This window comes from Quercus suber, unplaced genomic scaffold (genome assembly GCF_002906115.3).
Source record: "Quercus suber isolate HL8 unplaced genomic scaffold, Cork oak 2.0 scaffold_721, whole genome shotgun sequence".
NCBI classification, from domain to species: domain Eukaryota; kingdom Viridiplantae; phylum Streptophyta; class Magnoliopsida; order Fagales; family Fagaceae; genus Quercus; species Quercus suber.
The window spans coordinates 67,531-95,500 of record NW_027070161.1 but is presented as its reverse complement, the minus strand read 5'-3'; the positions used below and the strand labels follow the sequence as shown (position 1 = coordinate 95,500).

The window sequence follows — 27,970 nt, the reverse complement described above, 5'->3', positions numbered from 1 at the left end:
TAATGAGGGGAAAAAACAATTATATAATAGTTATGTCATTTTTAGGAATTTGTTATTGAAATAAATTTCAGCCAAATAGAACACAATTTCTCTTTTAATCGAAATTACTGAACACTCCAACCTTCATATTAGCAATTATTGAAACCATGAATTTTCAAACAATACTTATTCAAACAGTTTTCCAGACCCAACACCAACAAAATAAATAAATAAATAAATAAAAGCCATCAATGCATACAATTTGGGCGAATGATTGGAATGAGAAAGCTAAAAGCCTCACCAAATAAAAAGAAAATCACACAATGGCAAAGAAAGAAACAAGAAGCATCATAAGGGCGCAAGTAAAAGACTTAATCAACTCAGGTGAATGATTGATCATGGATAGAGGTGTTGTCGGTACATAATAATCGTTTCCAGGACCCCTGCTGCTAGTGGAGGAGAAAAAGGAAGAGACTGTGATGGGGTAGTAGGTGGAGAGTTCGAATTATGATTGGGTGCCGGAGGAGCTTTGGTGGAGAGTTCGAATTATGATTGGGTGCCGGAGGAGACTTTGGTGGAGAGTTCGAATTACGATTGGGTGCTGGAGGAGACTCTGGTGGAGAGTTCGAATTACCATTGGGTGCCGGAGGAGACTGTGGCGGAGAGTTCGAATTACCATTGGGTGCCGGAGGAGACTGTGGCGGAGAGTTCGAATTATCAATGGGTGTAGGAGGAGATTGCGATGGGCTGTAGCCACCTGGGAAATAGCAAGTCTTATTACAAACACTTGAAAGAATTTACAAAGAGAAGTAAAAAATCGAACATTGAAATTATCTAAGAAAAGGGTTGAACTATCTATACTCACAGTCAGATGCCTTCCAACCTATTACCATCTTCTCACGATTGAAAACTAGGCGATAACCAGTCATTAAGTTTTCTGCATTATAGTAAATAAATTCATATTGTAAAGTGGCAATTTTTCAATTGAAAAAGTTAATAAACGCTCTGGTATTAATTTAATAATTACTTTTATAAATATTTTTATGAGAAAATGATAAAACAATTAATTATTTTGACAGTTATTTATATTTTTCATAAAAGTGGTATTTAAACTTTTTAAAAAATTTATTAATATTTTTCTAAGAACATTTGCTAACATGGCAATATTTTAATTTAAATATGTTAGGATACTGGTTGTTTAACAATGCACTGAGTAAATGAAAACCATGTTAATTTTTTAGTTCAAGTGTAAATTTTAATGTCTAAGTTAATATATTGATACAGCTGACCAGCCTCCTTTTTATTCGAATCACTTGTTAATAATGTCTTACAAAATTACAATGTAAACTTTATAATAGATTAATAGTGAACATCATAGATTGAAATTTTTTAATATATATATATAAACTTAGTAATCTCTACTACTGCACACCCTTGGTACAATGGTCACTTCAGAAATATAAGTGTTTGTGGGGTGTGGGGTGTGGGGTGTGGGGGCAAGGGTCAGGGCTCAAGTCTCCAGGAGGAGCTTCGCATCATATACACTTAGATTAGTATTAGAGTAGAATTCTATCTTGTAAAAAATAAAAATAAATAAAAAACTCCGCAATCTCCAAATTAGAGGCTAATGAACAGGTTTCTTGAATCTTGCCATAATGAGTTTTAAACATCATTTCAAATGGTTGGTTTAACTAGGATGGATCACTAAACTAGAAGGGTTTTTAAATTTCTAATTTGCTATGTTAATGTTTTTGTACCCAAGATGTAGCTCTGATCTATCCCACGAAATGACTTCTATCAATCCTTAAATTATGTAATCTGGTTCTACCAAAAAAAAAAAAAGCAAAAATTACTCTAGCACTTCTCTGCTTCTTGTCAACTTGAGAATTCATTATCAAAAAAAAAATCACAAACAGAGAGCAGGTTACGGGGAATTTCAGGAAAAAATATAGTTTTATGATAGTCTCCTTATAAGGAAAACAATACACAAAATCAAAATTCCAAATTCGATAGAAAAACACGAAAATGCAACTTCATCAATTGAAATAGGTTTTGTAATAAGCATAGTTCTTGATAAATAAATACTCACGTCCTATGGTATTATAGTCAGAATCTCCACCTTTGTTAATACCCAAGCAATACAAATATCCGCCCTGGAGACCACAACATCAAGTTTTAGCATAACTCAAGCAAGAATCGGATATTAAGCACTAGAAAGTGAGAGCACACCTGATTAGTAACCATTGGGAATATTGGATCAATGAGAAAATATTCTCCTCCGCCTTTCAATGTCAGACTGATTTTAGGGAAATTCAAATTACTGCATTGATTTGCATCGCATAAAAATTACAAGTTAGTGCTTCAGATCAAGTTGAAAAGATCAGAACAAAAACTAAAATTGGAATAGGTTTCTCCAGATATAGATGGCCAGACCTTGAGTCATAACAGTAATCAAAGTTAAAGCCATTAACGGATCCCGACTGATAACTGGATGGCCTTTCTTTGACTTGGGAAGCGAACTACAAAATAATATAAATCATACTCATTTGTTATAACATTAACATGTATTCCCAATGATATCAGGAAATGCCTTGTGAAAATACTTACACTCTCAGTAATAAATGTATAAGCTGGGTCTCTTAGTATGGTTATCGATGTACCGGAGTCAAAGGCGGCGCTGAGCTCCAGCTTAGAACTACTGCTTCCCACAGTTATTTGAGTGAGGCCGATCATATAATATGGACTGGTAACAAGTTTTCAAGGACAAAATCAGTGCAAGTACGATGAGATTGGGGTCAAAGATATATAGTCTTCTTGCCAAACTAAATGACTTCCAAATGTCGAGAAAGTGACTACTTACAGTGATTGCGTAATGGTGAAAGGCGTTTCTTTTTGGTCTAAGCTGCCACCATCTCCAAAAGTTATTCTCCCATGCTCATGATCAGGTCCAAAACACATAGAAAAAGAATTTGAACCTAGCCCTTTTCTTGTTAAGATGCTAGGAACAGATAAGTCATCAAATCCAAGCCCAAGCAAACCGTTTACTATAATCTCATCCAGATTTTGTGCACAACTGCAACAAAATAACAGGATTCGCTCTCAAGGGTCACACCCAAAACATGAAAATTTTCTATACAGATCTTACCACGAGTGAAAAAACAAGAAGCAACTTCAACTTATAAGAAAATTAATTCAACCCTACTAGTGATTGCACCTCCAAAAAAAATCATATTGAAGACTACACTTTTTTCTTGTAAAATCATATTGAGACAAACAACTTTACAATCCGCATATATAATTAATGATTATTCCTATTTGATCGGGTGGCGACAAAAAACCTTCCAAACTCCAGATTCATCACCAAAATTATCTATATTTGACAAAATATCAGTTATTCCAGAAATTTTGTCACTTTAGCAACAATTGTTAATTTTAATCCCATTTTTAGAAATTTATATTAAATCGGTACTGTGTTACTTGAAATGATATTTGCCCCAAAGTTTTTGGTAGCAAAGCAATGAAAATTAACTTACCCAAAAGTAATTTGAGCTTCAACAGCTTTTAATTGATTGTCATCCGTAATTAGGTGCAAAACATCCTCTACTAAGATCCCAGAATTTGCCGAACCATCGACGTAGCCAATCGTATAAGCACAGTCACTACTAGCTGAAAGACATTGATTTTGATCGCAGAAGGCACTGATGTTGCAAGGAGCTTTTTCACTTGTTGATGATGCAGAAGGACTATAAATGTTAAGGTTTATTTCCTGCTTGATAAAGGATTAAGAGTATACATTTAAGTAACATGGATAAGTGAATAAATAAATAAAAAATCATTTTGATTTGATTTGATTTGATTAATTGAATGAGAAAAAAAAAATGGATTTTTTTTTTTTTAATTTGGATCCTATAGTTACAAATATTAAGAAGTGTCGGTTGAACTACAAAGTTCTTAACAAAAATCTCATAAGTTAATAAGGAAGTATCTTGAATTCTTAATGGAAAGTGTTTTGGGAAAAAAAATAAAACTAATTTCCCCCATTTATAAGAGAGAAAAAGAGATAAGGGCCTATAATTGGTGCTCTTATTGGGCTTATTTGTTTGGTGCCGAACATGTGGAGATGTGAGAATTCAGTCTTGTGAGTACAGACCATAAAGTGATAAAACTCATTATTTGAGCTATTAACTTAATGGGTTTGGCTCTCCTCCTGTTATAAACTTTCATGTTTTCTTCATTTTAATATAGATGAAAGACACCTAGCGTTAGCAGACTAATGATCCAAAGGCAAAAAAATAACCACATTCAGTTTCTCTTAATTTTGTCCTTCTCTCTCAATTACTCACAACCTTTAGCAAGCAAACTCACTGTAATACACTCAACACCCTTGGTCATGAATGACAAGGAGCTATCAGAAATAATGCCAAAGACACCACCTGAGAAACGTGGCCTGCGTATCAAAATCGCAACCACAAATGTTTAGAGCTCAACAATTTATTTCTTTGATTTTTCAATTCCTAATTTCCAACGTCTATCTCTCTCCCTCTTGACACTGATTTCATCACTGCTGCGTGGTTAGTTTTCTCTCTTTTTGTTTATGACACTTCATTTTCTGACATATTTGATGGATGTATGTGTATTTTGGGTGATTGATAAAATTTCTTTGATTTTACTGTTATGGTTTTTTTTTTTTTTTTTTTTTTTTTTCAGATATACAAATTGTTAGGTTCTAAAAATTTAGAATTAAATGTTTAGAGTCTTATTTTGTTTATGTTAGCAAACCAAGAACAAAAACATGTCTAGAATAGGTGTTAGACATTACTCAAGGTGATACAAGTCAAGTCTGAAGAACATTCAAGCTGCAAGAAAAAGAATTGAAACTTAGTGAAGCTCGACTGATCAAAAATTACAGTAAAACAGTTTCTGCAGAATTTTAAATCAGGCCTAAGCCCGCGAAAATGTTTAGGGTTTCAATCCAACACTCTTAAGTATAAAAGGAAAACTCTAACTACATTTTAAAGACTCTTGAAAGACTTGTGAGTTATTGCTGTGAGATCTAAGAGGCTTTGTACTTTCTAACTCCGCAAGTGTCTACTGGAACGAGATCTATACAATCAAGTGCTGGTGAAATTTAGTTGCTGCTGCAAGATCAACAAGTGGTGATCTGAAATCTTTGAGTGGAATCTTAAAGTCATAAGCATGGGAGCTTGTATGCTGCAAATCCAAGAGAGAAGAGTTCATGGATTCGAAACTTGCACGTGGTTATGTCAATAAGTTACTGCTAGAGGTAGCAATAGATTTAGGGTTAAATCTTTTGTAAAATCTTTTATTCTCTATTAGTGGATTTGTTTACCTTGAAGATAGCTAGATCAAAGCTTTCCAAGTTTTTACCTTGAAATGGTTCATTTCATTGGTTTTCCTGAATAATAATATTTGTGTGTTATTTACTTTTCAGCTGCTGTGCATGATATGATCTTTCACTGTTTAACCTAGATCTCATAATTAACCTAAGTAATCGCTTGGCTAATATATTAGGTTAAACAATCTGTTTTAAGGGGTCTAAACAAACAAATACAAATTTTGAGAGACTTATTGCTTTAATTGACTTTAATTTGCCTTCTTCTTGGGTGAAGCAAGGCCTGGTCTTGGCAATACTCAGATGATAGTGATGATATTGGAGAGAAAATGGCACCAAGAAAAGAAAGAAAAAAAGAAAGAAAGAAAGAAAAAAGTGGGGCAAAATTTTGCCATAAACTTGGTTGCAACAAATCCTACGTAAAGATGGACGTGGCAATGTAGAATGAGACGGAAGAGTTTATAATGGAAAAGCCAAACCCTAAATTAATACATGTAACTGTAGTCCATATTAGTAAAGATCAAGTAATGAATATCAGTAGCTTTCATTAGTCAAATTAAAACAAAAGTAGTAGGTTTCAGTTAGCTCAACTGGTAAAGTTTCTGATAGTTGTATAAAAGATGTGGGATTCAATCCCCACCTACACCAAAAACTGATTGGTGTCTCGGTCTGATAATAAAGAGCTATCATAAGGAGTGGACGTCATAGGTTGAAACTCTCTAAAAAAAAAGTAAAGATACAAGCACACATTTTTACAACAAAGTTTAGGTGGCAACCTATTAATGATAGATAAAAAAAAACAACGTAAATTATAAGCCCAAATAAAAACTAGAAATAGTTTACCACTTAAATTTTGTTGTAAAACTATTGTGTAACTGTATGTCTATAGCACTACCCTCAAAATAATGACCTTATTTACCGTTAGAAATTTACCATAATTATGATCTGTTGGGTCATTAACTTTAGGAGGCCTAATGAGTCCAAAATGACAGCCATTGGCACCAACCATTACACGTACGTAAGATTTTATACACAAACTATATTCAAACACTTTAAGGGAATCTGGCCAAAGGAAAATGTTGGCAACCTTTTTTTTTCATCAAAAATTTTAAAAATATTCACTAGAGATAAAACCAAATCTAATGTCAATGTTAGGGGATGTCAACAAAGTCTTTCTAGGTATAGAAAATAATGTTTTTATCTATATTCTCAAAGTCTCACATCTCACCAAGAAGCGTCCAAAAAAATATCTTTACCAATAATATGATTCAAGACCAACTTTTTGTCCATCAAGCAAAAGTAAAAAAAGTATGAAGGGTGGTGAACATAAATTTTGCTTTTTTTTCTCTTGACTATCTAAGAATCATTTTGAATTTTTGATTATTATTATTTACTTGTAAAGGAATTTTGGAAAAAAAAAAACTATATAATTGAAATACAAAAGAAGAGGTGGTGAAATTATTCACTTTTACTCGTAAAAGTATTTTTTTCCCTCTCACATAAATATGAGTTCAACAAGGAGCCACAAATATTTTGATAACTTTTACATAATATTTATCAAAATATACAGTTTTAACAACTTTTACGTAAAATATGCGACAAAAAATCAAAAGTTAACTTATTTTCAAAAAGTTAAAAATTACATTATTTGTAAAAATTAAATGAAACAAAAGGCATAAAAACAAAAAAAAAAACAAAAAAAAACAAATAAGCCGCAAGTATAACCGTACAAGCATTCTAATTTCGAGTCCAAATAAGTCTATAGACCAGAAACAAAAGTTGATCAAAAATCGAATTAGAATTCTGGGCTTTATGGGCTTCCTACACTGGGCTTGTCAATTATTTGGGTCTTCCAACTGATTCGGTTCTGAAGGCTTTAATTTTAATCTTTAAATCGTGCTTGGGTTGAGCTAAGAAGTGTTTGTTTTTATTTCTATCTTGTAATATGGATAAAATAAATAAAAAGAGTTTGTTCTTCGAAAAAATTTGGTACAAGCACATCGCCGTGGACGTATATGCAAGGATTAATCATTTGTAAAAGTCAGATATATTCACTTGAGAAGCAATATGCATGGTGAGGTAACTAACGCACCTCTCCAGATGATAGGTATGTGTAGGTACTGCAACCGCCAACAACGTTTTTCTGACAATCGCATGGTAACCAGAACAAACCACTGCCTGTGTCCAATGCCACCAAAAATGATAAACTTGGTGTCCCCACAGAAACATTAGCATAATACAGACTGAAATATCCAAAAAACAAGAAGTGGTTAGAACAAAGCAACAGGAAGAACTCCTAAATAGAACGAAGATCGGTATCGTTACCAAGAAACTAAAAAATTCCTAAGTGCATGGATTTCCTTGACCGTGGGAGCATATTTTCATTTTTCAGTCTAATGATAATTAAATAATAAGTTATGGAGTATGCTATAAAGTTGAATACAAAAAGTTGAATAAAGGACTTGTCTTCAAAATTTTGTGTATATATATATATATATATTATAATATATGATTAAATAATTAAATTTATCATATTTTAATAATTTAAAATTTTTAAACAAAAAAAAAATTAAAATTTTGAAATAATAAGTAATTTAACAATACAAGTTAACACTATCTCTCTCATCTTTTTTCTTCAGCATTTTAGCATCTAATTTATCTAAACAATCATCATCCAATTCTTAAATCAAATTAAGTTCACCAAAGAAGGGAAAATAAAAAGGTTCATAAGTGGCTTAGGATCATACAATGACAAACTGGGGTCGGTAAGCGTATTGTTTCCATTGGCAAAAGTGAGTGGCGACTGGTTGTTACTGGCGGCAAGGTGACGGCCCTGGATTATGCGGTCACGGCGGGCCATGGCAGCATAGTACTCTACGCTCCCTTTCTCTGGAACAACGGCCAACACTTGAGAGAACGGAGAGAATCGAGGGAACATCATGGGGGAGGGTATCCCGGAGCCCCTGTATCTGCTCCTCTCTTCGTTCCAGCTCTGCCCAGCCGAGGAGGGAGTGGTTGGGGACCTCAGGGCATGATTGTCCTTCACCTCCTCCACCGTGTGTCAAGCTCTCCCTTCTCTTGGTGCCAAATAAAGCACGAGTTGACACTTCCCTCCGGCTAGTTTTCTCTTGGGGCGGCCCACCTGGGCCTCTGATTGTAGGAGTAGCTAGGAATAGCAGGTGGCTATTAGCTCGTAAATTTACTTGTAAAACAGGCCTACCTGAGCCTCTGATTGTAATATGTAATTTTTCTATGTATGAACTAATAATATCAAGATCTTTCGTTTTTCTCTTTCTCTTTTTTTGCTGCCAAATCTTCTATATTATCTGTTTATTTATTTATATTTTTTTTTTGTAAAATGAATACTTAGAATTTAGAACTTTTATCACATTCAATCTACTGTAAAACAAATACTTAGAACTTAAAGCACCTACCTGGTGCACCGGCCAGCACCCTAATCCTCCCCACAGACGGCGCCAATTGTGGGACTCAAATTGGATTGACCCTGAGTGATGGGTTTACAGCCCAATAAGCCCAAACAATAAATTTATAGAGAGTGGGTGAAAGGTTTAGGTGCTGACCGTCGATCACCAAGTAGGAATTTTCTTACAACGAAGAAAAGTGCTAAGAGTTTTTCTCAAGGGGGAGATGCTCCTCGGCCACAGGCCGAGGAGGCCTTATCGTTCTCTTTCCCCCTCTCCCCCCTTTCTTCACTTTACTAACTTTTCTTTTATAGTTTTCATCTTCCTATCCCTCTCTCCATCTGTTGATCATCTATTTGCCTTCTTATCTGGCCATCCGTCCCATCAGAGGCCTTATCGGTACTCAAGTGGTTCACTCTGATCAACGTTATCCTGCCAAGGGGTTACCTCCCCATTAATGCGGCCAGGGGGAGTTAGTTGAATGCATTAAATGTGATAATGACAGCTTACTTTGGGGTTAGTCTCTCTCTCTAAAATCCCCCTCGTCAGGCCGAGGATGAGGTGGTCCTCGGTGTGGATTGGGAAAAGAGGCTTCCCCCAAGTTAGCCTAGCAACACCAACAAAAAATGGCATATGCTCCTCGGCCTGGGCCTTGGGCCTGTTTCGTGATGGGCCGAGGCTGTGAGGCTCACAGGCCCCACAGTATTTAAATTTATCAAGACACTAATTGCTTTTGGTGTTAAAAAGATTTAAATTCAACCTTTTATTGGGCAACATATATAATTTTTATCAATTAAGTAATTGGAGCTCATTAAAGTGTTTTACTTTTTTTTTTTTTTTGAGAATTATGTGGTTTTACTTAGGTGAACACTTATTTGACCGACAAATCATTTCAATTTTAAATGAGTTATTTGGCACTGAAATTAAGATTAGTCTTAACAACACAAAAAAAAAAAAAAAAATCACCACATAGTATTTCTCTCTATATTTGACTTTCTTTTTCTTTATTGAATTAAAAAAGAAAAGAAGAAAAAAAAGTAGTGAAATAGCAATATTTAAAAGTGACCACGACACCCTGCAGTTTTGAGCTTACAGCAGAGAGAGCGACTTCTTACAGGTCAACTTCCTCTCTAGCTAGTAGTTTAGTTGCTATACTCATTTCCCTATAATATCTTCACATTCTTGTTCATTTCATGCGTAAACTTTACCCAGGACAAGTCGTTTTTTTTTTTTCTGCAAAAACTTCTAGTTCATTAATTAAGCGATGTCTTGGGCTTTGAGTTATACTAGTTCATATTCATTCACTTTTGCATCAAGCACACTGCTGGTAATATTGTTACTACTGGGTTTGAGTAGCCAGAGCTGTAACGGGTTGGGGACATTTGGGTTTGACATTCACCACCGGTTCTCGGATACGGTTAAGGCAATTCTTGGCGCTGATGGGCNTAAGGGTCCTTTTGGATAGAACTTATTTTGCTGAAACTGAAAATTGAAAACACTATAGCAAAATAATTTTTAAATGTGTGAATAGTGTCATGGAACTCATTTTTAATGAAAAAGTTGTTGAAAAGTGTAATTTGTAGGACCTGTGAATAGTGCACAAATGTACTATTCACTGCTGACTTAGTCAAAAGGTACTGCTGAAGCAAAAAAAAAAAAAAAAAAAAAAGAAAACGCGTGAAAACATAAAACATAGATGTGGACGTGGCATCCAAACTCACACTAAATAAAAAACACACACACAACTATAATAAATTTGTGCGAAGTTACTGTTTATAATTAGATGCAATAGTATTTAAATTTAACAAGACACTAATTGCTTTTCAGTGTTAATAAGATTTAAATTCCAAACCTTTTATTGGGCAACATATATAATTTTTTACCAATTAAGATGATTGGAGCTCATTAAAGTGGTTTTACTTTTTTTTTTTTTTTGAGAATTATGTGGTTTTACTTAGGTGAACACTTATTTGACCGACAAATCATTTCAATTTTAAATGAGTTATTTGGCACTGAAATTAAGATTAAATAAGTTCTATCCAAAAGGACCCTTAATATATATATAAATTTTGACTTTATTTTTTTTTAAAATGTATAAAAATTAATAAAATATTAAATAAATCTTAACAACTGCTCTTAAGGAATTTATTAACAGAATTTAAAAAATAAAAAATAAAAAATTATTTCTTGATCACTATTATTTAATATTTAAATGTAAGCACGGGTAGTCTACTACCCGTGCTGATACGTATCACATAATAATCACTATCAATGCCCAAAAAATTTTAGAATTGAGTTTTGAAATGTTTAACTCATGTCTTTCCTAGCTACATAAATATCATTTTTCATTCTAGAATTCCACCATTACATACTATGTCAATGGTTAAATCTTGGGTAGTCATGAATCATCCCTTTTGACACAATGCAATGATGAAAGAGGGAGAAGCTTAAGAGTACCACGGCCACCTCACAATTGAGTTTGCTACCTTCGATACATCTTCTTGACTTGAGATCGCCTCTAGTTTGCCTCCCTACTCGTCATTGAGCACCGAATGTTAAAAGAGGAAGATGGAGGAAAAAAATAAAATAGGTTCTTTTAGATGTACACCACTATAAGTTTTTTTTAAACTTTTTCCCCTCCCTCCGTGTTTGTGTTAAAAATATTTAGTATTCTAAAAAAATAAATAAATAAAATGAATTGGAAATTTAGGTCATTTTCTTTATTTTTTTTTAAAAAAAGTTTTTTTTAAGACAAAAGTTGACAAAAAACTTGGCAACTCAATTCAATATATTTTTATTAGATGTGAATTTTGACAGATTCATCACTAGATTACATTTTCTTCTTATATCCTCTACACCTGCAAAATTTATAGAAAATCAAAGATTAATAGTTATGTCATCCATCAATGTTTAAGTTTCAAGTTTTTTAATCTAAAATTATATATAAAAAATAAGTTTATAGATTATGTAGGGACTCAATTTGGATTTGACCCTGAATATGAATGGGTTTTCAGCCCAACAAGCTCAAACAATAAATTTGTAGAGAGTGGGTTAAAGGTTTAGACGCTGGCCGTCGTTCACCAAGCATGAACTCTCTTTTACTAAGAAACTCTTAGAATTAATTTACAACGGGGAGAATGCTCCTCGGCCCGTGGAGCCCCTTTCCTTCTCCTTTTTCTTTTTCCCCCCCTTCCTTTACTTTACTTGCTTTTCTTATATAGTCTTCATCTTCCTATCCCCTTCTTCCATCTGTTGATCACCCATTCGCCTCCCTTCTGGCCATCCGTCCCATCAGAAGCCTTATCAGTACTCAAATGGTTCACTCTGATCAACGTTGCCCTGCTAAGAGGTTATATCCCCATTAATGCGGCCAGAGGGGTTAGGTGAATGCATTAAGTGCGAATGTGACAGTTTGCTCTGGGCTTGTCCCAAAAATTATCCCTAGTATGCCGAGGACGGAGAGGTCCTCGGCGTGGGTCAAGAAGGGGCTTTGTCTGACTTAGCCTTGGCTGGTCAGTCCTCCTTGGCGCTGGCCTTGGGCTACTACGCAATGGGCTGTGGCTGTCAGGCCACGGGCCCCACAAATTATATAATAAATAACATCCAATTGGCACGAAATTTAACGTGTATGTTAAGAACATAAAAATCATGCAATTTAACGGTTATATTTTCAGGATTTATAGAAAATTACATTTTATCCCCCTAAACTATAACTCATTTTACACTTACTCTTCTAAATTATGAGAACGCACACTACTTAACCTCCCCCCCCCCCTCCCTCTTTTCTCCAAACTATACCCTCTTCTACACTAAACTCTCTAAGTTATAAGAATGTACATTTTACCCCATAAACTATGACCCATTTTACACTCACTCCCTTAAACTATAAGAATACACACTCACTTCTCTAAATTATTATTCATGAAATATGGTGCAAAGTATTACACAAGTAATTTATGCAAGAAAGTGTGCACTCTTTCTTAATTTAGGGTGGTAAAATATTATACGGATAATAATTTAGGAGAATAAAGTATGTATCTTCTTAGTTAAAAAAAATAAGTGTAACATGAGATATAATTTAAGTAGACAAAATATAATTTTTCTAGGATTTAACAGTTTATTAAAAGTGAAAAAAGGAATAAATTGAACATAAAATATAAGTTCAATGAGGATATTAAAATTGACAAAATCAAACTTTTAGATACGAAATTGAAAACTAATCAAATTAAGAGGACGTTATTAATTTATAATTGAACTTAAAAAAGAGATAGCCTGAAAAACAAGATAATTATAAATAAATAAAGGAGGTCGTTGACATTGGAATAAATTATTGGCTTCATTTTCACTAGAAAAGTTAGAGAGAGAGGCGCAGAATGTAGCCAAGTGTCAAACATTCAACATTTGTTTGCTGGGCCGACCTTAACTCTTACTTTATTTGAATGTCATAAAATTTGATATACATCGTCAATCTCGGAGACTTTTCTGGGTAAGTAAACTTTGGTCCCCCTATGTTTACTCCATTCGCTTGAACTGCATTATCTATTTCTATTAGGTAGAATTCAATCTTCAAATTTTTAGAAGTTGTACAACTCATACCTCAACGTTTTATATTCGTTTCAAGTTTTGAAAGTCAGATATTAGAGAAAAAAGTCACCTAAATTATGAATGCAAATCACTATCCAAAGAGCTATGGCATTTGAGTAAAGTGACTTGTCTACATCAAAAACGAATGACCAATGAATTTATAATTCAGGTTACTATTATTCTGCCGTGTAATACGAATATGTACATGCACATGTGGAGCACCAGCTAAAGCAAGGTTTGCACGTCTAATACAAAATGTTATCTTAAATATATGCATTCAAAACATCCTAGGAACTTCGACACTGAGTAAGTTGGCTTGTCTAGCTGTCTCAATCCATCAAAAGCATCTGACCACGGGCTGAGCTAGGGGAGGTTGGGATGGGATGCGCCCTACCCCGCCCTGCCCAAAAAAAAAAAATAAAAAAAAAAAAAAAAAAAAGAGCCAATGCAAAACCACCCCCACCCCCTCCCTTCCCAAAAAAGAAAAAAAAAATGTCATATCTAGGATTGAGATTTGGTCGGGTCGGGTTCACAGTCACCCGCAACCCAATCTAAGGCTTGTTAGTGAGGAACTTGACTCAACCCCCAATTTTGGGTCTTTGGTCGGGTCAAGTTTCAAATATGACTCTTTTTTCCCAAACAAGTCCGATCGGACTTAATACCAGCCCGATACCCAAAATTCACCCGAGTTTTTGGCCTAGACCCAACCTAAGCATCCACCTAACCCGTCCAAGACCCTTCAGGTTAGGTCGGGTAGGTCCTTGCTCTACCCTAGTCATATTATAGTTTTTCTTATCATCTCTTTGGTGAATTTATATTACGCATTTTTTGTTAAATTTTTTTCTTAATTTATCAATATCCTTTAAAAAAAACTATAATTTAATGAAAGGGAAAAAAAAATTACTTTTTTTTTTGCAACCAAAAAACAAAAGAACATTATTACTACATTTAAAAAGTGATTAAAAAATTGATAGGACCACAAATTCTTAATGTAAGAGCATACACATCAGCTTCAATGAGTTTTTAGCTAAATTGATTATAAAAATAAAAAAAAAAATAAAAAAACTCACTTCTTATAGTTTAGCTAACCATTTTTTATGCACCTACATTAACCTCAATATTTTATCTCTTACTTTATTTATTTATTGACAATGCCAAACTAAGTGTGGCAAGATACTTTTCATTGCTAACTTTATTTTGCTACTTAATTGAGCTTAATATGGGGTGTTTTTTAGTTGGTTATGTAAAATTTTGGCTAAAATTATCATTTGGGATTTAAATGTTATGCATTGTTACCTATGGACCTATGGTAAAAAAATTGATACAAGAATGTGATAATTTGACATTCATATTCCAAGAAACAAGAATGATCAAGGCAAATTGATGGATCAAGTTGTTTCATGGTATAAATTCTCACAGCATACGATGGCTGTTTTTTTTTTAATTAATGAAGAGACGTGGAAGTTTGTGAGATCGATTCAAAGGGTATTATTAATAGGGTTTCATTAATGTATGCCCTTATTAGTAAAACCATTTTAGAGAATTTTTTTATGAAAAAATGATTACTTTCTTGACAATTTTTTCAATTTTTCATAAAACGTTTCTTAAAATAGATGATTAATATTTGTTCTAAGGACATACATTAACTGGACCCTTTTTAATAATTAAGAAAAACCTATTAAAAAGTAAACCACGTGACGAAAGTACATAACTAAAGTTTGTGAGTCATGTTGACACAATGAGGTGTTGGAAGGATGTAACTGTTATTACATATTATTTGATATAATATATATTTTCCTTAATATCTTTGGATAAATAAATAGGTGATGTATAATATAAAGCGCTAACTGGCGCAAAGAAAAAAAAAATTGTTAGAACATATACAAAAAGAAAAACATCTTTTGGCAAAATCATTCTTTGTGCATTTAATGATGCAAGATATCACTTATAGGCTTATAGCTAAACACTGCTTGCTTAGCCCAAAAAAAAAAAAAAAAACAGAAACTAAAATTTGCTTTCATATATACCGTGCATTTAACATCGGATCAATTACAAGAATGTTACTTTAAAATTACATATTTAAAAGCTACTTCAACTTTTTATATAATATTCCATCAAAAAAACAAAACCTAGGACATGCATGCAAGATCTTTCCCAAAGTTTTCGGAATTAATATGTATCAGATGTGAACATGTGAGAAAAATTGGAGCATTTATGCTTCCTAGATTTGGAGTAAGGAGCTCAAATTTGAACCAAATTGGGACTAGTATTGGTCTTCGAGTAAATATTGTATGAAATGGTTTCATGAGACTTATGTCTCAATAATATATGAGTCTGACACATGTCATTGAGACATAGATCTCATGAGATTCTCTTATACAATAATTTTCCACATAAGCAAACAGACACAAATGGTATGAATGGAACATCCAATTTCTAAGCCCCATAGGCCCAAACTCATCATTTGCTGGACACAGATACAGGCCCATGAGTTAGTTGGATACCTAGCCCAAGTGCAAACTCATAGCCTAGCCCAAGTCTTGGCGTTGCAGAGATTTTTTTTTTTTTTTTGACAAAGAAAAAGAAATAGGAGGAAACGTACACACAGAGAAAGAGCAGAGAAGAGGCTCTCTAACCTCGAGCTTGGAGAGCCACAAAGTCACCAAATTGTAGTCGTGAAAATAGCTAAATAATTGTTTTGCGTGAGAAGCTGAGCTTCTTTATGCTTGAAAATTGGCTAACAATATCTTTAACCAAACAGTTTTTGGAATATAAAAAGCCTTATTTGTTAGCAAATAGGCAATATCAAGTAGTTGTTTCGTTTTCTTTTTTTTTTTTCGATATGCAATTTCAGATACCCAGATGGCGAAACTTTTCGATGATCAAGAATTCATTGATTTCATCAACTCCAACAGCAACCAATTTTGCTTCGTTTCATTCTACCCCTACTTCGTTCCAGAAGTGGGAGAACAAGTGGAAGTCTGTGAGTTTATTATTTCTCTTACTTTCTATTTCGTTTCAAACACTCTGTCTCTTTTTTTTCTTTTTTCTTTGTTTTTTCTGTGTGCAATGGTGTTTTGCAAGTTACCCATTTGGTGAAAGTTTGTATTTTGTATGGATTTGAATTTCTTCTGTTTGTTTCACATTGTATTTTCCCTGCTTGCATTTGTGTTTTACATTTGAAATTTTGCATACAAAGTGGAGCCATTGCCATAGTAATATTGAAAAAGAAATATTCTTTTAGAATAAAAGGAGTTTAGATGGTGTACTCCCTTTAATTCTTAATAGGCTACGGTGGGTCTTGTTTTGAATTCCATATAGATGTTCAAATTTTGAGATTTCAAGTTCAATTTTTTGGTTTAGTGATAATGTACCTATCAAGTTTTTTTTTTTTTGGTCTGAAGTTGTTCATTCTAATCTTTATGTTAGTTCATTAGCATTTTGGGAATACTTACTTTATGCTTAAGAAATGACATGTACATTTTAAATTCAATTTCATATTGCATTTGTTAAGCATGAAGGGATGGATATGTTACTTGGTCAAGCATGAAGGTGGGTGCTATTATTTTGTATAGGTCACTTGTCTGATGGATGATAGAGTTTGGAATATATCTCAGGTTATTGCATGGACTGATAATAATAATTACTAAGATTATAAGGCTAGTATGTAATAAAATTGGATTCTTTTAAGCATCTTTGAGCCCCATATGTTTTTTGGGGAGAAGGGCATGAAGCTATACAACCTGGAGGTCAATGCTTATGTTGACATAAGTTAATGAGGTTTGGGGCATGGAGAATCTGAAAATTTGTTGTTACGGAAGGGTAAACTGAATGCTGATGAGGTGATAAACAGAGAATGGAACTTCCATTTACAAGAGAGAGAGAGAGAGAGAGAGAGAGAGAATGGAACTTGCATTGAGTTCCAGGGGTTCCTTTCAAATTATTTTGTGGCCGTCTGTTTGAGAGAGAGAATGGAACTTGCATTGAGTTCCAGGGGTTCCTTTCAAATTATTTTGTGGCCGTCTGTTTGGGTTAGTTATTGAATAAATCTATTAGCAGATGAAGGATATCTTATAGTGATTATTTTTAGATAAGTAATTGTATATTCTTGATGAATTGATTTTGGAAGATCTTTTAAGAGTGCTAGTATCAACCCTTGCAATTGTATCGTGTATTTTTTAGCATATGGTACCAATTTCATCAGTTGCCCCAATGCCAATCCCATTCAATTAGATACCATCTTCTAAAGTCTAGAATCTAATGCTTAGCCATGTACTGTAATGTTATATTAGAATTTTTTTTAATTATTTTTATTTGGATTCATTATTTGGTTTCTTAGGCCTCTCTCTGTAACACACCCACATATAAATAATTTTTAGGTCATCAAATTTGGCCCTTAATTTAGTTTATCACATTTGGACCTTATATAGCAGAACAGTTTCATGATTGGCTTGGATGTTGCCCATGGCTTTGCTTCTGACATATCTTAGCTATTCAGCATCAATGCTGTACAGCTCGCTTAAAAGAAATGAGTTTGGGCTTCAACTTTATCTAGTTCATACCCTGTCAGATTTTATCCATTTGTTCATGCGGGGTAATTCATGTTCTAAGATATTATCCATGTTGTCTTCAGGTTCAATGTAATTGTGTAAAAAGATTTTCATGGTGGATTGTCTTATAACACAGGGTGGACTTTGCTACTTATTTTGGTCCTTTTCATTTTAGCCTCATGTTTGTGGAACTCTTTTTGGTTGATTCTTATATGTATATTGGATATTTTGCTAAGCTTGTGTTACTGTTGGTTTGATCTCTTATTATGATGGAGGATATTTTCACTTTTTAGTACTTGGCTTTGTGTAGGAAGGGGGGAAACATGCTGCTGAATGATTCCTTGTGCTTTGAATAAAATGCTTTCAGCTTCTTCCCTCTTTTCTTGTTTCCCTCTCTTTCTAACAACTTATAACTGATTTATTTTTTTTTTTTAATGGGGCATCTTCTTATTGTATGTCCTGATCTTATCAATGAGCTTGTGGAGAATCCCATTAGTATTCTAGTTCAAGATTGGATATTAGTTTTCTTTTGGGTGCTTTTATGTCATTTTATGTCATTCTTCCATTCTCAACATCTTATGCAATTTGTTATGCAAGAATTGTGTTTGTGTGGGCACATGCCGGCTGCGTGTCTGTTAAATCCAGAGTTCCAATCCCCCCTCACCCGCTTGTTGTAACAATTGATTTTATTTTCGTTTTTAAAATTTAAAGGGGAAAAAAAAACCCTATTTGGAAATCTTGATGGGAAATAAAAGAATAGTGCAAACTTTTAAATAAAAAACCTCATTTCTTAAGCAACTTAGCAATTTTCATTTATTCCTTTTCACCCTCTCTGAAACCCAAAAGGAATCTAAGAGAGGTGTTTGTGTGTTCATAGTGGGCTCTAATTAATATGTTTATTAACTAGATTGTACACTCCCTGTGTACTTGGATGTTCCATTTTTTATATCAATAAAACTTATTACTTATCAAAACAAAAAGTTTATTAACTAGAGTTGATATCATCTGATGCAGACACAAGATAGAAGGAGCCTGCTAACAATTGGGCCTAAAGATCTAGGCCCAATCTCTTAATCATTAGGATTTCATTTTATGCAATTTTTTATTATTTTCTTCTCCTATTTGGATTAGGAGTTTAAGTTCTGTTTTTGCAAGCGAAGTTTTGGAACTCTATGTAAGACCACCCCGGGTTGAGTTTTGGATTGATAGTAAAGTTTCTTTTGGTTTTTTGGTTTGTTGCTGACTGCAGCCAACCCTAGGTGCCGACTCCTAGATTATATCCTTAGTTTCCTGTTATTTATATTTGTTATTAAATTGTTTTGGTTGTCCTGTCAGCATCAAATAGGGTATATCTTAGAAGGGAACAATCAATTGTAAATATAATGGTTTCCCTCTAGTTGAAGCTATGTCTCAAGTCCATAAGAAAGGAGTTAGGTCATCCTTGCATTATTACTTATATGGTACATTTTTTTGCTGAATGTGAAAGATATCTTCTTATATTGTTTGCAATTTAATCAGCTTTTGTGGATCAATTGATTGTGAGCACACACACAATATACATATCTTAGCTAGTTATTATTTTATTTAGTCTGACCATCCTTAAGGAAGTTTGACAGTCAAAATACTTTTTGCAGGATATAAGAGGAGGTCAGGAACCAACTAAGGTAGGCAAGTTGGTATTTACTAGGTAGAGCAGCTGAAATTGGCACTGACTAATAGCCCTTTATCAGATATGGTTGTGTGCATGATTATTTCATCTTTTATATAATTATTTGTATGGAAGAAAGCTATTATATTCTGAATTTTGAATATCTAAGACATGATAATATAGTTACGTACAAGTGTTCAATCCTGTAGTGTATATGAATTGTGTTACCTATTAAGATAATAATATTATCATCATCATCATCATCATTTATTATCACTATTAATGGGGTCAAAATCCAGATAAAGATCAATGCAACTTAATGTTACTTCAGTGTTGTGTATGCATCAGTTAGATTGTCTTTAACCTTATGAAGTAGAATAAAGGTCTTGACACCAAATCTGATGTTGGACAGCAGCGGAGGGACATTTATCTAGGCTAAATTTGAGTAAATCTTACGGAAAAGATTGTGCTTTGAAGTTCCGAAGGATGGTATAAGTTTTGTGCTTCACATTGGGTAAGAAATATTGAATTTTGAAGGGCTAATGGGTCAGAAATAGGAAGTATCGTTGCAGGATTTTCTGTACACCAACTTTTTGTAGGATTTAAAAGGCTTTGGGGCTTTATGGTGGTAAAAATAGGTAAAATTTAGGAAGAAAACCCAAGTTTTTGGGTTGCTAACTGTGACTTGAGAAGTCTTTTCACTTATGGAGTTGTTTAGGTGCTACTTATCTAAAGAATGGTTTGGGGTTATATTGATTTAGATCTTAGAAAGGTGAAAAAAAAAATCAGGTCTCGGATTTGATTAAAAATTTCTTGAAATTAAAAACAATAGAAGGAAGAAGAAATATTCTTTAATGCTCCTACAAATCCAAAGCAGCTCATTTAGGTTTTCCTCTACATCATAAAAACCACAAAAATTTCATAGCTCCTAGAATTTTAGCAAAATATATTTTCTCCATTGAATGGAAACCACCACCTACCCACATAACATGCATGCACATGCACATAAACACTCACTCGCACACGCACACACACAAACACACACAAATCCATGCCCGGCGCACATGCACGCACATGCACAAACACACGCACTATTTAACCATAATAGGACTTTGACTTAATGGGATTTGACCGCTAAACTTAGAGTGCATTTGCCAATATTGGGTTATGTACAACTTTCTAAAGCTTCACTTTTTCTAGGTACAACTATACTCTAACCATCTTTCAGAAAATAAAAGCTTTTGGCAAAAAGTTGCACCCTAATGGACATAACTAGAGAACTATTAAACACAATAAAACTAAATAATATAATAAAACCCACAATAAGACTCATGGACCAAAATGAGAGCCCATATCTACAGATCTAAAACAATATAAATCCCCCTAACTTTGGAAATTTGAATAAATATAATAAAACCAACCAGTTTCTCACTGTCTGCATCATCTCATCGCTTTAGTGATCAAGTTGTGGCCCAATTCAACTCCTAGCAGCTTAGAGAATCCTGTATTTAAAAGTACACTAATATTTAACCCAAATAGGATTTTGACTTAATGGGATTTGGATACTAAGCTCAAACCGAAGAATTTTAAACACACAAATAATCCTCATAACATGATAAAACATACAATAAGATTCATGGACCAAACTGACAGCCCTCACTACAAATCTAAAATTTCATATGTATATACATTGTCTACATTACCTTTTCGTTTTAGTGATGAAGTTTGTGCTCCAATTCAAATTCCTAGTAGCTTTAGGAATCCTATGTTTAAAAGTAAAGTAATAGTTCCTTGTAAACTATTATAGCTTTCTTCTCCATTGGGAATATCTATTGCTGCATATATTCATGAGATCTTCATGACTAAAGTAGGATTTAAAACTTGGGGCAGATTTGGTACATGGAATGGTGATTATGAAGGGAATGCGAATCAATATTATCGGGAATTTAAGTTGGAATGGAATAATTATTCCTATTAATTTGTTTGGTGATAAGTGATAACTCCTGAATGAAACCCTAATCTAAATTCCACACATTGTCCTCATAGAATTCAGTCCAACTGTCATCTTATAGTTGCCAATGATCACACCATCGTTGGATCTCTAAGGTCCAGTCTCTCATCATAAATCTTGAACCCTAAGCTCTTGGTCAGTTGGTCCACAAATCATACCTATCTGAAAGTACAAAAGCATCTTCACCAACAGCTGTAGGTTGGTCACTGAGCTGTCTTATTGGTGTCCCTTTCCCATCCTTTTAGACATCAACCAAAAAATTTATCTTCTGATTTCCTTTTACGGATCTACTGTTCTCATGGGTGATGATGTTGAAATGCATTAAGACTTAAGATTGCTAAGTTTTGAGGCAAATAGGAGCTATTTAAATCTCGTGATACATAATATAACTTTCTTACTTCTGTTGAAGTGCACAGCAAAATAGACTAAAGATAAAAAAAGTAATACAGTTATTGAAGCTAAAAGCTACTTTACAATGCCAACAGTTAAATAATTAAAATGTTTTTTTGTCAGTGTTATGATGTTCTCACACAATTTTTTTCATTTCAGAAAAATATCAGATATGCAATACGTCAAAAGCGTGCTGATGCAAAGAGAGCTTTAAAAGACCTCCTCTACAAAAGTGGGTCCTCAAATTTTTTGGTACACTTTTCTTCAACCCTCTGTTTTTAAAAATCTAGCAATTCCTTATTTAGAATGATTGATGTAATATCATGTTATTATAATGGCATGAACAATGGCATATATTGTCAGTATTTGTCAGCAATTGATTCAGAAATTACACAGAATGTGTGTGTGTGGGAGTGTATTTTATTTGTAAACAGGATATTACTTGGATCAGAAAGAGGATCTTCAAGATCAAATTGTAAGATTGGATGGAAGATTCCAGATTTTATAGAATATGAAAATTTGTTATGAATAGTAGACATATATGTCAGGAAATCCTATTCAAAGCTTAAAAATTATATTTTTAGTATTACCATTAAATAAATAGGGATATTTTACTCCCAAAAAAAAAATAAAAAAAGGAAGTGGGATTGTGCTCAAAAGGTAGAGCTTCATTTTAGACTAGAAGCTGACATGACTAGAATCAAAAGCATGAATCAATGTTAAATTCTAAAAGAAAAATTATGACATAAATTCTTCTTTCTTACTATAATTAATCTCAACCAAGTACAAATAAAAATGTAGGATTCTCATTCAACTAAGCTCTATGAATAATATAAATTCATTTGCAAATTCAAAACCTATCTTGAAAACCAAATAGATAGATATAGTAATGTAATATTATAATATGATAATATCAATATTTAATTGCTAGCACATTATTATTTCGTATTACAGCATTTTTTTTATATCAGTTATTACATAGAGCAAAAGTTTATTTCTGGACTTATATTTTATGTTTTGGGTCAATATGAGTTCATTTGGCATTTGGAGTTAAGTTTTTGAACCAATTGAACATTGATGTGGCATCTGAGCTTCAGTTTTTTTGGCCCACTTTATAAATACAAAATAAAACCAATAATGCCTCCCAATTCTTCTGATTTTATGGTCCAAATCTTGATTACCGTCCGATCTGATGACTATACAATTTTTGCTATAATTTAATTGTATAAGATATTTCAGATTGTAATATCCTATGATTTTATGATCCAAATTTCAATTTTAACAACCATGGCATTTAATGTGGTCAATCTACTTTGTTTTGGAGTATATAAAAATAAAATGCTTGTAATTATTATTATTATGCACTGGTTTGAGAAGGGAAGAACAATAGAGTCATTAATCTATTTTTTTTTTATTAGAAATAAAAGAAAAATATTAAATGAGGCAAAAGTGGGTGCTACCCAAGTTATGAATTTGGTTGGAACTGTCTTGAGTATAAGCAAAAACTTAAAACTTTCTCAACTCTCAACCCTTTTATCTTGTTCATTGTTGTTGTTTGACATAATTTGTTGGAGGTTGCATGGACCACATGTCCATGGTTTGCATGGGGCTGTTAGAAACAGTTAGCAATTATCCCACAAATGATGATGGTTATTTCATATTTGTAGAAAACCTTATAACAATCTTATGCCATCGTTTTGAGCTTGTTGTAAATTATACTTATTTCAATGGCTTGTCGCTAATGATAAAGTGTATATGCCATATTTAAAGCATGATGAAGCCATTTGACTTCCAAAAATTGCCTAAACAGACCTATTCATGCATCCAAATCTGAAACAAAATGTTTGGTCCTCAACACTTAAGTAATGCTTACACTCAACCTTCAAGTGGTAGAATCTTTGCCTACAAGATTAATGTTTATACACACACACACACACACATTAATGGTCAAATTGTGCATGAACTTTTTTGGGATTGACATATGCTTTGCTTTGCAATTTACCTAGAATGAAGAGAAGCTTTCAACACACAATTTGGGAACCAACAGTTTTGCAAAGCAGGAGGGTCAATCATATTGCTCCAGTAAGAAAGTACGATCAAAGTTTTCTTCTCATGATGCTGAAAAAATTCACCACCATAAACTAAAACGTGAGCTTTCTTTCCCTTTATTTTGTTTCTTTCAATCCATATATATTGTACTTTGATAAATTGCCAGTTTTTGATTTCCGTCCTCTAACCACTTGTATTTCTAATTTTCTTTAGCTGGAGATTAAAATGTAAAATCTCAGAGTGCAATCGATGCAAAAAGTTTGATTATTTTTACCTTTATTTTCTTTTGGCTAACCTGATGCTTCCGTTTTATAACATTTTCAGGTAGGTTGAGACGAAAGACTTTTTCTGAGGACTTTGATAATGATCCTGAGCCAATCTTTAAAGCAACATTTGGGAACAGATGGTATACATGGTCGTTTAACTCATGGCACGAATCTTCTTTCCGAAATTCAACATCCGGATTTGAGTGGAGGGAGCAATCAAGCTGGAAAAACAGTAGAACTAAAAGATGGGAAAGTCAGAGTGAAACTGAATTGGATGACTATTCATGGTCTGTAGGATCACGTTCAGATAGAACTATTCTTGGTCTGCCTCCAACAGGCCCTTTAAAGATTGAAGATGTTAAAAATGCGTAAGTGCTCTACTGCTTTTATGCACTTCTCAGTATCACTGACACATGGTTCCCACACGCATTTTTATTTCTCTCTTTTAACTTCTCTAATGCCACCTCAACTTCGGCACTGTCCTTGCAGTTTCCGCTTGTCAGCTTNAACTAAGACAAGACACGGTTCCGAGAAGCCTTGTTGGAGTAGGAGCTTGGAGGGCTTAGGTACATCGGGTAGATTAGGCTTGGAGGGTCTCTTGCTTACTCATGTATCCCAACTGATTGTCTAGTGGATCGATTTCCGCTTGGAGGGCGGCAGAGAGGTTTTTCGCCGAGTTCTTCAGTTTCCTCTTCGAAAACACGTCTTGGTATTTTCTGTGTTTGCATCTCTCTTCCCTACTCTTTTATATTCCATTACACTGCTGTGTTGTTTAGTTTATGGATTAGAGTAGCTATATTGTTCATCCGCTCGCTTTTACACTATTCCGCACTTTATATTAAAGTTGTGTAAAATCTATCGAGCCGTAATTTTAATCGGGGGTCTAAACAGCTCTTGTGTTTTTCAACACGTTTTCGAGCTTTCAGGAATCTTAAGGATGTGCTTTAGTAATACAACATTATGAATCAAAAGAAGGGGTCACATATTAGGTTTTACTTTCTCTGCTAACAGAGGTTATATTTATTATACGTGTCCATTAAGGGTTGAGGTTTGGCTACCTTTTTCCCTAATTTCCTTCTTTTTTTTCCCCCCAATTTCTTGAGTTTTGTTTTGTTTAGTTTTCTTGAAGGGATTATGTTTTGTCGATGGCTACATGCTTAGGGATTACTAAGTCAAAGTTTTTTTTTTTTTTTTTTTTTTTAAAAGTTTATCTAAAGTCTTGAACTTCTCATTTCTAACAACTTAATGCTACAAAGGGTCCTCTCACTGATAAGACCATTTATTATACTTCAAATTTGAAACGTCAAATTTTGTTTTCATTTTTACATAAGTGTCTACAGAGTGCAGAGTGACATGATTTGGACGTAATAATAGATGAAGCTTTTCCTTTGTTGTTTTCCTTCTTGATATTTAATCTTACTATTATTTCTTTATTGATATATGTCTCTAATTTACTAGAATGCTTATTTTGTTTCTGTTTTATTTTTTTGGAGCATCTTACGCTTTCCTTTTGCGTTAATAATAATTTTTCATATGTTTCAAAATTGTTCTGTTAGACTTTGTTTCTTTTAATTTCTGTATTGCTAAGGCTAATAGGCTCAGCTTATTGGTAGGTTTTTTTAAAATGTTTTTGTGGTTAGCTTTGTTTATTTTCTTAATTCATTTGTTTTTATTCTGTATGTCTTAGTGTTTTGGATAGAGCTTATAGATGCTTTAATTTTATTCATTTATTTTATGAATAGAAGATTACATAATAATGGGTGAAAAGCTTCATGAATTCTGTAACTTGAGTGTGTGTATAATACAGGAAGGATTATTTGATTAAATGAAGGGTTTGTAATAGCCAAATTGTGATCCATATGAAACTTAATTTGTCTAAAATTTCCAATTATTAACTCTGGTTATTATATATAACTAGCTTATAACCCGTACAATGTGCGTCATACTTTTAATTATTACAAAAGACAAACCATAGGTGAGAATATAAAATTTTCATAATTGGTTGGAGGACACTGCTTATTCATTCAATTCCACATTGTAGAATACATTCAAAGATTGTGTGTGCAGCAGCCAATGTGGCATGACCACAAAGCTGAAGCTGTAAAGGGGTATCAAACATTTGCAGTGTTAATTACTCTCTAATCAACATTTAGAAACTTCATAAATTAACTGTGACTAAGATTACCAATTGAAAATCAGTCTTTTAAAGAAAGATTGGCTATGTCAATGACATATGTTACTACTTTATTAATTTGACACTCATGCTTATTTTTACCTGCTAGGCTGACCATTATTTTAAGTCATGTATTTGGTTATCTGCATAAGCTCATTAGATAATTGGATATGTAAATGATACTATATTGAGTCATTTTGGTGAATAGGTACAGTTTTGCTGCAGGCAAAATGCATCCATCCGGGTCTTCAACACCAGCTGATGGTACCCAGTCTGTTTCACCTGCGCTGATTTGATCAAAACCTGCCATTTTAGGATCTCAAAGGAGTCTATTACCTCCACAAGCAACATTTTCTTCAGTTGAAATTGAATGTTAAAGTTTTATTTTTATTTTTATTTTTTATCTCCCTTTAATTTGGTTATGAACTAAGAAATATGAGTTAGTTTTTATAAGCTTTTTAGTTGGGTTAGTGGTATAGTGAAAAGGTAGAAGCATGAACACAATGTAATTTGTCAAGGTCCTCCGTAAATACCACCAAAGTCCTCCGTGAAGTTGTATTTCTATTGTACAATTTTATTATATTTTCTCTTTGATACTTGATTTGTTGTCATTTTTAATAGCCTGATCAAATGATTAAAATAAATACATTTTCCCCTTTTGTTCTGTTGCTAAAAAGTGAGAAGTATGATGTGTTGAGGTTTGAGTACAAAGTAGATTTACTTGCTAGGCTGACCATTATTTTAAGTTATGTGTGTTCAGCTATTTGCATAAGCTCATTAGGTACAGTTATGCATCTATCCGAATCTTCAACACCAGTTGATGGTGTCCACTCTGTTTCACCTGCGCTGATTTGATCAAAATCTGCCATTTTAGGATCTCAAGGGAGTCTATTACCTCCACAAGCAGCAATTTCTTTAGTTGAAATTGAATGTTACAATTTTTTTTTTCCTTTGATTTGGTTATGAACTAAGAAATATGAGTTAGTTTGGAGTATTTTGGTTGGCTTGGTTTTGATTTAAGCATTTTGGTGCTATAGTGAAAAGGCATATCTGTTTTATTTCAATATAATTAAACAAACAAATTGATAACTAATGTATCTTGCACACTTTGCAACAAATTTTTTCTTTAAAATTTGATTTTATGGGTCATTCTGTGGTTCCCCTTTTTTTTTTTAGGGGGTACGGTACCCACACAAGTCATGACCATATATTTCGTGGAGTTTTAATCCGGACGGTTCATTTTATATTAATGGGTTACAGGTTACCGGTAGAGTAGGTCAGATATATAACCTAAAAAATATTCAGATTGTTCCTTTCACGCCACTCTCTATCCTTCTCTGAGTTTCTTGCTGATTGCTTCTTCAGTTCTTCTTAAAAAACCAGATTGCTTCTTCTTGCATTCTTTCTGTCATTCCCCTTTAGCACCTCTTCGACTTACTATCCAGTGAAGGTTTCTTGAGATGATCATAATCTCTTTGATATTGTTAAAGGTAAGGATCCAACGATGAAACCTAGTTTCATTGCCATTGTTTTGTATCCCTTTTT

At 33.5% G+C, this 27,970-nt stretch overlaps 2 protein-coding genes across 2 annotated transcripts; one reads left to right on the top strand and one right to left on the bottom strand.

Moving 5' to 3' along the window:
* Positions 1–428: 428 nt before the first annotated feature.
* On the bottom strand, positions 429–8,273 carry LOC112039131 (aspartyl protease family protein 1). Its single transcript, XM_065766577.1, has 10 exons — positions 8,080–8,273; positions 7,425–7,575; positions 3,513–3,745; positions 2,840–3,052; positions 2,587–2,722; positions 2,413–2,498; positions 2,209–2,299; positions 2,069–2,132; positions 845–916; positions 429–736 (listed from the first exon to the last, which is right to left on the bottom strand). The coding sequence occupies exons 1-10, from the start codon at positions 8,271–8,273 to the stop codon at positions 429–431; spliced, it is 1,548 nt and encodes a 515-aa protein (XP_065622649.1).
* A 7,644-nt stretch (positions 8,274–15,917) lies between these two features.
* On the top strand, positions 15,918–26,721 carry LOC112039143 (uncharacterized). The gene is made up of 8 exons (XM_065766576.1): positions 15,918–16,321; positions 19,523–19,552; positions 22,097–22,189; positions 23,944–24,085; positions 24,311–24,620; positions 24,742–24,818; positions 26,294–26,360; positions 26,634–26,721. Exons 1-8 carry the CDS (start codon positions 16,061–16,063, stop codon positions 26,719–26,721), a joined length of 1,068 nt encoding a protein of 355 aa, XP_065622648.1. The 5' UTR covers positions 15,918–16,060.
* Positions 26,722–27,970: the final 1,249 nt, after the last annotated feature.